General features: G+C 40.0%; 1 protein-coding gene across 2 annotated transcripts in view; it reads left to right on the plus strand.

Annotated features, from left to right (window-relative positions):
* NR6A1 (nuclear receptor subfamily 6 group A member 1) overlaps window positions 1-14297 on the plus strand; it is a 225534-nt gene that overhangs the window by 20985 nt on the left and 190252 nt on the right. For both annotated transcript variants that reach the window (XM_059410835.1, XM_059410836.1), the window contains exon 2: window positions 13362-13403. In XM_059410835.1, the coding sequence (XP_059266818.1) occupies window positions 13362-13403 (42 nt within the window). The remainder of the gene's footprint in view (window positions 1-13361; window positions 13404-14297) is intronic.

The raw sequence follows: 14297 nt of genomic DNA on the forward strand, positions 1-14297 counted from the left end.
AAGGCTGTGAATGTCATGCTAAAGAGTTGAAAATGGAGAGCTAAAAGATGAATTTTAAGTGGATTAGAAAATCTAAGTTCTAGCAAGTGAGAAAAGAAAAGTAGCGGAAAGAATAGTTACAATAGTCTTGAGATTCTAGTGTGTTGAAAAGGTTTGAGCTAGGTCTGTAGAGATTTGAGAGAGAATGAAAATGCTTTGGTCATTCATTAGCTTAATTGGAATGGGGACACAGGGAAAGAGAATGGTAAAGTGGCAGGGTGGGAGGAGTCTTTAGGGATTTTTGGCCTAGGGGATGAGAGCTGGTGTTATCTGGAACTTGGTATAGGAGTGGAACAGAGAAAAGGCAGGTTTCAAAGAGAAAATAATAAATAATGTTCAATTCAACAAGTTGAATTTGATGGAGCTTATGGGTATCCTGGTAGATATTGACAGTAGGCATTTGGATAAGTGGATTTGTGTTTTAGGAGAATAGTCTCATCGGAAATCGAAAGTTTGGGTGTCATCAGTTGGGAAGTACAGGTGAAAATGTGTGTGGATGAGACCATTCAGCCCAGGATGAAAGGTTAATGTGTGTGTTGAGAGAGGCCTTTCTTGCCCTCTTGACTTCATTCAGGGAAGGACATGTCTCAGACAGGACCTTTATGATCTTCATCTGTTAGGATATGACTACCTCTGGGGGAAGAGTGAGTAAGGACATCTAAAAGATAGACATGGCTTACTGAATAGTCTTGACAATCTGTCTGTTTACATTCTCCCTATCCTTCCTGACTAGCCTGATTCAAAGTACCACTTGCCATCAAAGTGTTTTCCAGTTCCCCCTAGGAAGAGATAAGTACTGTTTAGCTGCTGGTGCTAGTTTCTCCATCAGGACATTTCTTCGTAATTCCCTGTATCCAGACAGTTTTCTATTTTTCTTTTTAAAATTGTAAGAATCTAGGGGTAGCCAGCTTCATTTGTTTTTATATCCCTTGTGTAATCTAGCACAGTGCCCTATACATTGAAATTGCTAAGTATTTGTTGCATTTAATTTTAGGATTTAGGAAAGTTTAGATCTAAGAAGCAGCAGGGGGGATGCCTGGGTGGCTTAGTTGGTCGGCTCAGGTCATGATCCCAGCGTCCTGGAATCAAGTCCCACATCGGGCTCCTTGCTCAGCAGGGAGCCTGCTTCTCCCTCTGCCTCTGCCTGCCATTCTGTCTGCCTGTGCTCGCTCTCTCCCCCCGACCTCTGATAAATAAATAAAATCTTAAAAAAAAAAAAAAAAAGAAGCAGCAGTTTTCCACCTACTATCCTATTTGTGAAGTAGCCTTTGTATTTATGTAGTGCTATAAACATATGTTGGTTGTTGCTCTTTTGACTTCAAGTTTGAATGGTTTTTAAATTTCTTTTGGGCTTATTTCATCCATGTGATTAACTAGATTTGCTTCAGGTTTGAAAGATCCTGGGGTGAAAGGTTAAAGATGTTTTATCTCTTTTCTGTTACACAATGGATTTTTGAAGCTGTGCGAAGAGAGATGGTACTGAGCTTTAGACATTAATGACTAACTAGTATGTCAGAAAGATTAGTGCCCAGAATTGTGTTTCTAATAAAAAGTAATTTAGAAGTCATTTAGAGAGGGGCACCTGGGTGTCTCAGTGGGTTAAGCATCTGCCTTTGGCTCAGGTCATGATCGGGGGATCCTGGGGGGCGGGGGTCCTGGGATTGAGTCTTGCATCATCGGACTCCCAACCCAGCGGGGAGTCTGCTTCCCCGCCTCTCCCTCTGTTCCTCCTGCTCTGTCTCTGTCCCATGCACTGTCTCTTGAATAATTAAATAAAATCTCAAAAAATAAAACTCACTTAGAGAATGTCTGGTAGATTTTTTCCCTTTAATTTGTCAATTTTAGAGAATTAAGCAAATTATTTTGTTTTCAGGATTTTTTAAAATATACATTTTTCTGTTTATAAAAACAACTTTTTTTTTTTTTTAAAGATTTTGTTTATTTATTTGACAGAGAGAGATCACAAGTAGGCAGAGGCAGGCAGAGAGAGAGGGGGAAGCGGGACTCGATCCCAAGACCCTGAGATCATGATCTGGGCCAAAGGCAGATGCTTAACCCACTGAGCCACCCAGGCACCCAAAAACAACTTATTTTCAACAGAAAAGTAGAATGAAGAGGAAAAAAATCAGCCATAATTCCCACACTTACAGATAATCACTGGGATAAAATAGACTAAAATGTGCTTCTACATCTGTGTATATGTCAGAATAGCTGAGCTCATTCTGAGAATACAGTTTCACATCTTTTTTTAATCATTTAATTAATTAATTATTAAAATGATTTTTATTCATTTATTTGACAGATCACAAGTAGGAAGAGAGGGAGAAGCAGGCTCCCTGCTGAGCAGAGAGTCCGTTGGGGCTTGATCCCAGGACCCTGAGATCCTGACCTGAGCCGAAGGCAGAGGCTTAACCCACTGAGCCATCCAGGCTCTCCTACATCTTTTTAAATTTTTTTAAAGATTTTATTTATTTATTTGACAGACAGAGGTCACAGTGAAGCAGGCAGAGAGAGAGGAGGAAGCAGGCTCCCCGCTGATGACCTGAGTGGAAGGCGGAGCCTTTAACCCACTGACCCACCCATGCGCCCCCCTACATCTTTTTTTAAAGTGACATTTGCCCTTTACAAAATCTTGCTAAACATTTATTTATTTATTTATTTATTTATTTTTAAGATTTTATTTATTTATTTGTCAGAGAGAGAAAGAGAGCAGCAGGCAGAGGGAGAAGTATACTTCCCACAGAGCAAGGAGTCTAATGCAGGATTTGATCCCAGGACCCTGGGATCATGACCTGAGCTCATCAAAGGCAGATGCTTCCCTGGCTAAGCCACCTAGGTGTCCCTTGATAAACATTTAAAATGCTCACAAAATACCCTCATTGTGTAGGTATACCATAATTTAGTCATTCTCCTGTGGTTGTATTTTTTTGCAAGATTTTATTTATTTGTCAGAGAGGGTGCACATGCAAGCAGGCAGGATAGGGCAGAGAGAGAGGGAGAAGCAGATTCCCTGCTGAAGAGGGAGCCCAACATGGGACTTGATCCCAGGACGCTGAGATCGTGACCTGAGCCCACGGCAGATGCTTAACCGACTGAGCCACCCAGGTGTCCTGTGTGGTTGGATTTTTAAAGTGACTTTCTATTTTCTACTGTTTATTTCTGGCCCTTTTCTTAGGATATATTTCTGTGATTAATCCAGAGCGACAAACTCTTCAAGGCCCTTCATGCATCCATTTTGTTCTGTTTTATATGGAGGTTTTCAAAGAGGATAAGGAAAAAGTACATTCTGCTGCTTGTGGGACACGTCTTGGTTGCATCTGCTTCTTACTAACGGATTTCATGAACAGAGCTGACTTCTGTTCCATCAAACCATCTGTTGAGGATGGCATGGGGAACTTTCTAAGATGACCTCAAATGTTTTCTGACCACGTTCAGACCAACTCATTGGTCTGTAAGACTCTTTTTCAGTTAGTCTTTGAAATGAACGAACAAAAAATCTCTGTCACTCTCCATACTCTTTCTGGGAGCAACTTAAAATTTTTCGAAAGAGGTTCTTTCCTAATTATTTTATTCATTAATTTAAAGTTTTATACTTTGGGTTGCAGCTGGTTGGTAAAGTTACTCTAGCTGCTTCTGATGTGGACATCTTGGATTATTCAAGAGGAAGTTTCTAAGTGGGTCCTTCTGAGATATGGATTTCTTCTTGGACTCTAAGGCCCTGCTGTTTTGGGTATGTCAGGGCTTGTTCTTTTTTTCTTTTTTTTAAAAGATTTAATTTATTTGACAGAGAAATAGAACACAAGTAGGCAAAGCTACAGACAGAGGGAAGAAACAGGCTCTCTGCTGTGCAGGGAGCCTGACGCTGGGCTCCATCCCAGGACCCTGGGATCATGACCTGAGCGGAAGGCAGATGCTTAACCAACTGAACCACCCCGGCGCGTCTGTCAGGGTTTATTCTTTGAAATAATGTCTGATTCCCATCTGTTTGGCTGTTGCAAAGCACGTAAGTGCAAAGATAGGCACTTTTGTTTTCTTTTGTTAGAGATACATTTTTTTGTTTGGTTTGGTTTTCTTTTGTTAGAGATACTGCTCTAAATATAAGTTCTTCTGTTTTGACTTTTGTCACTCTTCCCATAAAGAGTAATAGAGTATGATAATTTTTTTAAATCTATAAGGTGGACATAATACTAACTACTTTCAGTAAGAATTGATATAAAGCACCAAGCCATTGCCTGGTATATAATAAAGATTCAATAAATGGCAACTGACAGATTATTTCACAGATTTTCTTATATTAAGCATTATAAAATTTCTTTAACTTCTAGGTGGAATGAAGAGTTATCAGTAATCCTTTCTGTTACTTTAGAGAACCAGCAATTGTAAAAGAAAAATGTCAGAGGTTCATCAGTACATGCAGTTTTCTGAGAAATGCCTCTACTATATTTCCATAGAAACACTGGTGACCTCTGACTTCTCAAATCAAATTGCCTTCCTAAACTACTTTCACCTTCTGATTCTGTGGCCACAGCCTTGAAGCTGTGTGTATTGTTATTTTTTTAGAATGCCATAAAATTGAAATGTCATAACTTGGCCTAGATTTTCTGCCTTCGGTCTGATTTCAAGGCTGTAATTACAAAGCTAGAAGCCTGAAAAACTGCATGTAAGGTGATGCAGGTTGATTAGATTGGAAGTTACTAATGTTTCCATAGAAATGTAGACACTACTTGTAAGTGACATTTAAGCTGAGCAAATACGTGGATACAACAGATTAATACAATTGGGAATCCTTGGCTTCCCTTCCCCCTACTCTTTTTTGCCCCTAAGATTTCACATTAAAATGACATTGGGAAAAGGGCATTGTTTTTGTTGTGTTTTTTAAAATGTGACCTTGATATTTGTAGGTGGAAAAAAGGAGATACGGCTTGAAGATCTGCCAGCCAGCTAGCTTCTGCTGTGTGGACTTGTGGTGCTATGTCCCTGCATTCAAAAGCATTTTCTGTTATTTCTGAAGTATGGTTTGTCAGGTTGTCTATGAGAAACAAAAGCTAATGGCCCAAGTGTCACTCCTCTCACTGGGTAGAAAGGAAAGAGGCAGATGTGAATTTAGGTACAGCCAATTCAAAGAAAAGTGTTTTAGGTCTGGGATAGCTTACAGGCTGCAGACCTGGTTGTAGGATGGGCCATGGTCTGATTAGCTTTTGTTTGTTTATCTCCGTCCCCTCGCCCTCTGGACGTCCTCTCGCCCTCTGTACCGAGCACACACATTTCTTCTTAGCCTCTATCCAAGCCATTCATTGTACCAAAAGGAGCCTAGAAGAAGTTGGGCAAGAGCCTTGAAAAAAATGGGAAGAGTTCCTAGCTACCTCCACAGAGCTCTTTTTTTTCTTTTTTTTTAAAGATTTTATTTGACAGAGAGAGATGACATTTTATTTTTTTATTTTTTTGTTGAAATTTTAGAACCACTGTATTGAAGTAGTCAAGAGTTGGGCTGGCATTGACAAACTTCCTAGTATATACATACATTTTCTTTCCTCAGTGACTCTATTGCCTGTAAAATGAAAACTAAAAACTCGGGGGGCCTGGGTGGCTCAGTGGGTTAAAGCCTCTGCTTTCGGCTCAGGTCATGATCCCAGGGTCCTGGGATAGAGCCCCGCATCGGGCTCCCTGCTCCACAGAGGAGCCTGCTTTCCTTCCTCTCTCTCTGCCTGCCTCTCTGCCTACTTGTGATCTTTGTCTGTCAAATAAATTAAAAAAAAAGAAAAGAAAAGAAAACTAAAAACTCATGTATGGCAGTTAAAATCCTTTGTGATATGGTCCTGGCTGGGGCTTCATTTAGATCAGGTTACCAGGTAACATTCTGTTTCTGCTCTCTGTTCATGCCATGTACCTCCAGCTTCCTTTGCGTATGTTTCTCAAATAGCCCCGTTTGTCTGGTGAATGCTTATTCCTTCCACATGCCTCTAGCCCCATGGTTGCTGTTTCTGCTCTCTCACTAATACTAATCACAGCTACTAAGCACTTTGCACTGACCTAAGTGTGTTATCTCATTGAATCCTTACAACAATTGATAGATGAGGAAATTGACTCAGAGAGGTGAGGCCAGTTCCTGAGCGATCGTAATTAGGAAGTGATGGTATAGAACTCAGATCTATTCTGATATAAAAATTCTCTGTACTCCTTCCTAGTTGCATCTTGTCCATCTCTCTCCCATCTGTCAGCTACAGTGTGGGCATATACTTTATGACATGTGAAGAAATAAGTGTATTTGCAGGCTGATGGAATTATTTTTTGGATAATATATATATTTATAAATTGGGTAGTAAGTAACACTAACCTAAGCATTTCTGTATTTTGGTTTCTTTAAAGCTGTAACAGAATCCAAAAGGTGGCATAACAAGTTTAAAAGGAGGGGTGCTATCTTTTTAGTCATTGTTCATTGTTCATCTTAATAGGGACTGGCCTTATGTAACTACTTTGATTAATTAAAATGAAAACAAGTTTAAAATTTGGTTCCTCAGTCCCGCTTGTCACTTTCCAAGTGCTTGGTCACATATAGCTAGTGGCTGCTGCATTTGAAAATAAAGGTAGAGAACATTTTCTTTTTCTTTCTTTTTTTTTTTTTTTTAAATTTTATTTGCTTGTCAGAGAGAGAGAGTGAGAGCACAAGCAGGGGAGTGGAAGGCAGTGGGAGAAGCAGGCTTCCCTCTGAGAAAGGAGCCCAATTCTGGACTCGATCCCGGGACCCTAGGATCAGGACCTGAGCCGGAGGCAGATGCTTAACCAACTAAGTCACCCAGGCATCCCGAACATTCTCATTATTGTAGCAACTTCTATTGGACATTGCTATTCTAGACATTAAAGTCAGAGAATAGTGAAACTGTTGTGTTCTCTCAGAATTTGATATTATGGTAAGAAATTCATTGTTGTGGCATTGTATTTTATTACTATTGATTTTTGGAGAAAGAAGCAGTTCCTCAGAATTTACTGAGTAGCCTTTCTTGGGATCTGGGACATGTCTCAACTTTGGGGCTAGAATATAACTAGGGCTGAGACCAGATCTGACTGAAAGAAGGACAAAAGTTTCATTGAGGACTTAGCATGATCAGAAGAAGACAAGGCAGGTGGGAAATGGATACAGATGACCAGAGCTGGTTAGTTCAGAAAGGGCCAGTGAATGACTGTTACATGTCAGTACAAATCCTGGGTAAAAATTGTTGCTTTTTGGTGGGGAGTGCGGAGAACAGTTTCTCTAGACGCTGAATTCATGGTCAGTGGCCCATCATGATGTGGTGCTGGAAGCACAGGAATCTGGAAGCACAGAGGAGGGACACTAATTAACCAGAACAATATCAGAACCCTTTAGACCCCTGACTTCCTTCTGGAAGTTCTGTTTCACTTTATATCATACATTTAAAAAATTTTTATTTACTTATTTGAGAGAGAGAGGGAGCAAGCAAGCATGAGCTGGGGAAGGGGCAGAGGGAGAAGTAGGCTTCCCACAGAACAGGGAGCCCAGGCGCAATCCCAGGACTCAGATCATCACCTGAGCCAAAGGCAGATGCTTAATTTACCGAGCCCCCCCAGGTGCCCCCATATCTCACATTTTAAACAATGTGTAGAAGTTGAATTACAGTTGATTGAATGAAAAAAAAATCAGATCTCTTAATTAAAACATTTAATGTAATATTTGCAGGTTTGGTTTGTTTGTTTCTTGAATTTTGAAGCCAGTTTTCCCCGCCTAGTCTTCAAAGGTCCCTGAAAAGCTCATAGATTCAGTCATTGTGTCTCTCTAGTGCCTAACGTGGGCTTGAGTGGGTACTGGAGAAGGAGGGGAAAGGATTAGAGACCTGACTTGAGCCCTGATGTCAGAATGGTAAGAGAAGGCTCAGGGTGGAGAAAACTGTGTGCTTAAAGGAATGGAGATTAAAGGTAAAGAGGATGTTGAATTTAGGGAGCTACAGTGTAGTACGGTGTGGACGGAATGTACACAGTTGGGTGGAATGAGAAGCAAGAGATAAAAGTTGAAGTTGTAGACAGATCATGAAGGATATACATGTTTTCTGTTTTGGGGGAAAGGTGCAATGTTTGATTAGAATTGTAGAATTTTGCCTTTTAAGAGCCTCCCCTTAATTTTGCTTATGTGCTGTGGCGGTTTCAGAATTGAGTGACTGGCATACAGTCCTACTAAATCAAAACATTCCTAGAGTAATATTTAACTTGATTTTGTAAAAGACACATTAGAGAGTAAAATTGACTACTATTTCATGCTTAAATTTTTTACCAGCATCACTCATAGCTTTTATTTGTTCACATTTGGATAAAAATGGATACTCATAGTTTATTTAGGATCCTACTGTGGTAAATACATGGTACTGTCCTCCAAATGGTAACTGAAGAAAAAAATCAGGGACGCATGGGTGGCTCAGTAGGTTAAGCTTCTGCCTTCGGTTCAGGTCATGATCTCAGGGTCCTGGGATCGAGCCCCATGTCAGGCTCTCTGCTCAGCAGGGAGCCTGCTTCCCCCATCCTCTGCCTCTCTGCCTACTTGTGATCTCTCTCTCTGTGTCAAATAAATAAATAAAATCTTAAAAAGAAAAAAAAAAAGAAAAAGATCAGGGGCTCCTGGGATGCTCAGTTACTAAGGTTATGATCCCATGATGGGATTGAGCCCCATAGCGGGTTCCTTGCTCAGCGGGAAGCCTGCTTCTTTCTCTCCCATTCACCATGCCTGTGTTCCTGCTCCCACTGTCTCTCTTTGTCAAATAAATAAATAAAGTCTTAAAAAAAAATTCAATAACTTTTCGTCTATGTAGCCAGTCAGATTGAGGAGTCACTGTTTTTCTTTTTCAACAAATGCCTGTTGGAGAAAAGCTTGCAGCTGTATCTTCCTCTGTATTAAAGAAAATTCCTAGATTCGGACCCATTTATTTATTTATTTTTAAAGATTATTTATTTATTTATTTATTTGTCAGGCAGAGATCACAAGTAGACAGTGAGGCAGAGAGGAGGAAGCAGGCTCCCCGCTGAGCTGAGAGCCTGATGTGGGGCTCGATCCCAGCACTCTGGGATCATGACTTGAGCCGAAGGCAGAGGCTTTAATCCACTGAGCCACCCAGGCGCCCCAGACCCATTTATTGAGGATTACTTGCCACAAAGTGGGTAATTTATGTATATTCACCAGTTCTCATGATTGTTGAACAGGGGTATTATTTTTATCCCCATTTCAGGAAATAGCCCTAGGGTAGTAAATTAAAAATAGCAGCAAATCCAGGATTTGAATCCAACTCTAACTCAGACCTGTGGTAAGTCTGTATAAGCTTTGTGCTAAAATTTAGATTGGTATGCGTACAGTGACTTGGTGATATATATCATCTTTGGAACGGATCTGCGTTTCTTGTCCCTTTTTAAAACAATTTAAGTCTGTAGCCAAAAGCCTTTGATTTCTCAGAACATTTCCTAATTTGTTTAATGTGTTATATTTTGTGAGGCAGATGGCTTTGGGGATATGTCCATGTATTTATGTGACTTAGGAGAGTCTCTTTTTTTATTGAAAACTGATATCTTTTGCTGTTGTGTTGAATGCATTGAATATATATTTGGGGTTACTTCCATCAGTGATTTGGATTCTTCTAGCTAAGAATCATTTTTCCAGCTAGATCTGGTTATTGAGAATTTGGGCAAGACTGAGAATGGTATAGACAGATCCAGCCATTCATTCCATTGACTTGCTGTCAGGAGGTAGGATTAACATTGTTTTACGTATCTTCTCAGGCCTCCTGCACTAGTGATGATCTGTAAAACCAGAGACAGCATTATTAGCTGATGGTCTCAGGGCTTGGTGGAGGGAATGTAGATACAGTTACTGACATTCATAATCCTTGCCCCCATTGGAGGAATTTGTTTTAGGACAAATATAAACATTCCTCCTTTCCTCAGCGGGTAGCATGTATCTGGAATTGCTGCATCAGGCATTGAGTTTGCAAGCTTAAAATATTAAAAAGGTTCAAGATCACAGTAAGTAACTAAAGTGACATTAGGATTCCATCCCAAGGCTTTGAGGATGAAGTCATGAATGGGTCAGTCAGTAGTTATGCTACAAACTGCTCTTTGCTACCACAGACACAGCCATGGATTGGATGGACCCTAGGGATTGCTTAGTAGTAGCTGACATATGTTGAGTCTGACTTTGTCAAGTAATGTGAAAAGCCTTTATTTATTTATTTTTATTTGTTTTATCTTTTATACACACACACACACACGTGTGTGTGTATATGTATATATATATATAATTAACAGACAGAGATCACAAGTAGGCAGAGAGGCAGGCAGAGAGAGAATGGGGACGCAGGCTCCCTATCGAGCAGAGATCCCGATGCAGGGCTCCATCCCAGGACCCTGGGATCATGACCTGCGCCGAAGGCAGAGGCTTAACCCACTGAGCTACTCTGGTGCCCCGTTTGTTTTATTTTTAAAAGATGTTGTTGATTCATTGTGGGGGGAGGGGCAGAGAAAGAGTGTGCCCTTATGCGCATTTGCACAAGCAGGGTAGCAGTAGAAGGAGAGGGGCAGAGAATCCTCAAGCAGACTCCCCACCAGTGCAGAACCCAATGTGGGGCTCCATCCAGGGACCCCAGGATCATGACTTGAGCCAAAGGCACATTCCCAACTGACTGAGCTACCCAGGTGCTCCTATTCAAACTTATACATGAATCATTTCATTTATTTCTTTTAACAGACTTATAAAGTAGGTCCTGTTGTTAATCCCAATTTATAGCAGGGTTAGGGGCAATTCTCCTTGGGTCATACGGACTGAACGTGTCAAAGAGCTAAGTCTCCAAAGTAAAATCAGGATGCCATTAATAGAAGAAGGGGGGAGTGATTGCTGGACAGATAAAAACAATAGATGTCTGCTTTAATGATTTTTGTTAGTATTTTCTTTGTTGGTTTTGACCCTCTATTTGTGTTTGATCTAGTTAATGAGTTCAGAATATTGTTTGTTTTCAGAAAGTGCATTAAGTTTTGTCCTTTTTTGAGACTTCTAATATAGCTCTTTAGTTTAAGGTTCAGAATCTGAGGGTCAGAATAAGGAGTGTCTTGCCTAAAGTCCTATCACTAAACCAAAAGAATTTAGGAAAGACCTAATTTTCCCATTATACTACCTTGCCTTCTCAGGCTTTTCTCCTGTTTTCAAGTCAGTTTTTGTATTAAGTAAATACTTTCAGTTTCACTTCTGGCAGGATGTCCTGTATTGAACTCATTTGTAATGCTGAGTTATTTCCTTACTGCCTTGCATCTCTCTACAACTTTTTTGATTGCCATCACCTTCATGTATGTAAAAAGACTTTGAAGTTGCTTTGAGGTGAGCCTTCTCAGGGATCTTAGCCACTTTTAATAGCTTCCAAATTCTACCATTTCAGGTCCAATTACCTTACTCAGACCTTCCACACAGTTTTCATGCTAGACTTAGATCTTCTAATTCTGTGACTGTGCTGTAGAGGTAGAGGTAGGGTTGTGTTTCCTGTTTCGTTCATCCTGCAGTTGGTCACCTTCCATGCTGTATTGGCAACTGTTCTGGGCATAGAAGCAGCTCTGCAAATGGTGGAGCATGGTTCCTAACCTTGAAGAGTTCAGTATCATGTGGAGGAGGCAGTTTTTGAAATTGTTCCGGGGGTACCTGGGTGGCTCAGTCGGTTGGGTGTCTGATTCATGGTTTTTGGCTCAGGTCATGATCTCCTGGTCCTGGGTTCAAGCCCCATGCTGGGCTCCATGTTCAGCATGGAAGGCTGCTTGTCCCTCTCTCCTTGCTCCCCTCCCACTGCTACCCCTCTGTCTGCGTGCACGTGCTGGGGCTCTCTCTTTCGCAGATGAATAAATAAATATCTTTTAAAAAATTGTTCATTTATCCTTTGGTGAATGCAGGATGGGCCTCTCTTGTTTTCCATGTTTCACAGTGGTGGTTGATATTTAATCTGGATCTTGAAGGATGAATAGTTCTTTACTGGGAAGAGGAGGAGGAGGAAGCACAGGTAGGCAAGAAGAGATGTGGCCTGTTTGGTGAATCCAAACAGTCAAGACTGCAGAGGACTTTAAAAGTTGTGGTGCTTAAATAGTGTCCCTACTGTTTGAATACCTCTTTTCCACATGATTCCCAGTGGTTGGTCTGGTTTATGATGGCCTAGATATGATGACAGAAAATGTTTTCATAGGGGGTAGGAAAAGGAAAAAGAAAGAAGAAGAAAAAAAGGAAAATGCTCTCATATTCCTCTAGTCCTAGTTTTGCTCCTTTTGTTTTTTTTTTTTAAACATAGTCTCCATAGTAAGGGTGGAGCCCAATGAGGGGCTTTTCAACTCTGAGATCAAGAGCTGAACTGAGATCAAGAGTTGGACACTTGGTGGATAGCCAGGTGGGACAGCCACCCAGGTGCCCCTGCGCCGTTATTCTTGAATTGACCGTGGAGATGTTATAGTTGATGTTTATTGAACAGCTTTATGCTAGGCTTGTGAGGTGATTTGGATATAGTTATGAACAAGACAGGACAGGTCCCTTCTTCTGTAGAATAGTCTCATAGTGGAGTTAGACATTGAACAAGTAATTTCTTGTTGATGTACAGAGGGTGGTAGGTAATTTTAGGGTGCTTTGACCTTGTGTATAGACAAGAGTACAAGGGCAAAAGAAGCTTTTCTGAGGAAATATTTAAGCTAAGGATGCGGCGAAAGTAAGCTGGAGAAAGTTGGATCAGCTACATGTAGACCTACAGTATATTTGCTCTTCATTATGCTTGATTTTTCTCCGTAGTGAAATAGCTACACACCAGTCAGACAGATGTAGCTCAGACGTTTTGGGCCCACAATGGGCTTTGAAAGGTATTTATTCCAACCCGAACTGCATTCTTATTAATGGAAAATTGCATCCAGTTGAATATGTAGGTAAATAGCATTTGTGAAAATTTTAAGTAAATTACCCTGTTTGATATTTTTCATAAGTTCATATTTTGTATATTTTGCTTTCTTTTGGAAAATAATGGTTAATGTTGCATAGAACATGTCAGATACTTAATGATTGTAATATTTCTGTGAATTTTTATTCCAACTAATATTGGCATGCTTACTCAGGCCTCATCACTACCTGCAGTAAGTGCGGTTACTCTTTCCATTTTTTAATACAATGATGAGGAAATGGAGGCTCAGGGAGGGATATATAGTATATAAATGTAGTAGAGATAGGATTCAAATCCAAATTTGACTTCTCGGTCTGAATTTTTGAGTGACCTTAGAGTAATTCATGAATTATAATCTTTTTTTCCCTATTGTTTTCTCTTTAGGTTTTTGTCAGGATGAATTGCCAGAGCTTGACCCAGGCACTAGTAAGTTCTGAATGTTCCCCAGTGTTTGTGAGTAAGAACAAGATGTGTGTGTGTGTCCTTTTAAATATTTAACTTGAGGGTGTCATTGGTGGCCATATTGACTCAGATCTTACTTTACTTTGGTTTATAATTATGGGGAGGACATTCTATCTTGTTATGCTTCCCTTTTCTTCTCATATTATTCATTGGTCAGAAATGTAATAATTTAGTAGAAAATTGGTTTGCAAAAAATTTCTATTTAATATTAATCTCCTTTTTGTTGTTGAAACCAACAAGAAAAATTGTGTTTTCATTTATGCACACATACAACCATATATTCATAACCACTTCTCTAAAGTATTAACTGACTTTGACGTAATATTTATTTTCTGAAATAACGGGTTGGAGAGGAGGATTTTTTAAAAGAGGGATTATGCTTGGTGTAGGTGTTCATACTCAATAACCTTTGTATCACTGTTTAATTTCTAAAGCACCTTTATCTACATCAAGGTTGAGCTTATGGTTACGAGGGTGACTGTTTTGAGGTCTAATTTAATGATGCTTTTCAGGTGTCTTTCTTGATCGTAGATAACCATTAGTGTTTCCAATTGCTCTCAAAATGTGGCATACATCATTCTGAGATATGGTTATAGCTATTAGAAATAGCGCATGGGAATATCCAATGTATAAAGACCTTGTTTTGCTTTAATGCCAAAAGGTTGAATGATAATTCAGATTTGAGAATTCATGAGATGATCTAGAGTTATTTTTTCTAGTTCTAGTACTTTTTAGGGTCATGAGACTGGCTAATTTTCACCAATCTGATGTTGATGTCAGCGGTGAAGTTTACCTTCTTACCATCCTAGCTAATATCGGCTCTCTGAGGGTGTGGACCTTTTCATATATTTTTCCCAT

The sequence above is a fragment of the Mustela nigripes genome, chromosome 9 (assembly GCF_022355385.1).
Source record: "Mustela nigripes isolate SB6536 chromosome 9, MUSNIG.SB6536, whole genome shotgun sequence".
NCBI classification, from domain to species: domain Eukaryota; kingdom Metazoa; phylum Chordata; class Mammalia; order Carnivora; family Mustelidae; genus Mustela; species Mustela nigripes.